General features: G+C 39.0%; 1 protein-coding gene across 1 annotated transcript in view; it reads left to right on the top strand.

Moving 5' to 3' along the window:
* Positions 1–109, top strand: part of LOC119587665 (exportin-6-like) — a gene marked incomplete at its 5' end in the record, with an annotated part of 6,974 nt that extends 6,865 nt beyond the window's left edge. The window contains 1 exon segment of the mRNA XM_037936346.1: positions 81–109. Coding sequence (XP_037792274.1) covers positions 81–109 — 29 coding nt within the window.
* Positions 110–1,249: the final 1,140 nt, after the last annotated feature.

Here is a 1,249-nt window from a genome sequence, read left to right as displayed (position 1 = left end):
TGCAAACAGCTTACCTGCCCCCAGTTGTGCATTCCCTATCTCCCATTCCCTATTGCTGTGTTTTCCTATTGGGTGCACAGACCCATGTCTGTTATACAATACAGTGTAATCATATAACCAATCTGACTTCTTTGTCTAATCTCTCAACCTGATCATGAGCATAAGCACTTGCCTTACTGTGGAAGGTATAGCTAAGTGGTGGCATGGAGGAAGTCATGAAATCATTGGCTGTCATGAAAAACATTGAGCGAGCCAGACACCCTTCAAAGTGACACTTCATCCTGCTGTTCTTTGGCACTTTTACCTTGGCTTCTCCAAAGGGGCTCAATGGTACTAGTGAGGGCTTTTGTTTTGGGGTTGAGAAAATGGAGTAATTGACAGTGAGATGGTTTAATCCTTCTTTATCCAAGCAATTGTGTGCCCACCAATATCATGTATAAAGCTTGTGCCTGGAATAACTTTGCCTTTTCTTTATAGTAAGTAGGGTTTCAGCATCTCTGGAGTCCACTGGCTCTAGGAAAAACTGCTGCATTTTCCAGCAGGTCCCTCCAAATACCCACTGTCCCTCCTCCAACCTCCCCACATTAATATTTTTTTCTTCTTTTCCAAATTTGCTTTCATCTATTTTTACTACCTCACCATCTCCACCAATGTTTTCAGGTTGTTGTTGCAAGCACCAAGCTACCAGCACTTCTCAGTAGAAGCTTGACCAACCACAAATAATTGTTTTGTCTGACAGATTGAACTCATCTTGAGCTCAATATCACAAATATTCCCATAAATAAGAATTCACAAATTTTAGATTTATTTCTAAATCTAATTTAGCTTGGTCAAACTATTTGTTTTTAAATATTGTTCTCAAATTGACTGCACACTGTTCTTCTGTAAACTTTTTAGATATATCATATCTAAGGCCCTTTTTATGGAAATCAATGCAGCAGTCGCTGTCACATGTTTTACATTTTCGAGTTTTCAAAATTAATTTGTGCTTTTGGCACAGTGTAATCAACCCTTCTAAAGTGTCACTATATTTATGAAGAAGTCTCCATAATCACAGTCACACATATGGCAAAAAAGACGTTCTATTCCTGCTGACCAAGGAAGAAAGAAGTGAGGCAGGTGGTGAAGTCATTAAGAGCCAGTCATTAAAAGTGGTAATCAAGGGTTGTTCATTGGTTATGGAAATCCAAAACATACATTATATAGGTATTAATATGGGACTTGGCCACAGTGCAAGTAAGCCACCTTG

Source organism: Penaeus monodon, chromosome 23, assembly GCF_015228065.2.
Source record: "Penaeus monodon isolate SGIC_2016 chromosome 23, NSTDA_Pmon_1, whole genome shotgun sequence".
In the NCBI taxonomy this organism is placed as follows: domain Eukaryota; kingdom Metazoa; phylum Arthropoda; class Malacostraca; order Decapoda; family Penaeidae; genus Penaeus; species Penaeus monodon.
Note: the sequence above shows the minus strand (reverse complement) of the source record. Positions and strands in the feature narration are given on the sequence as shown.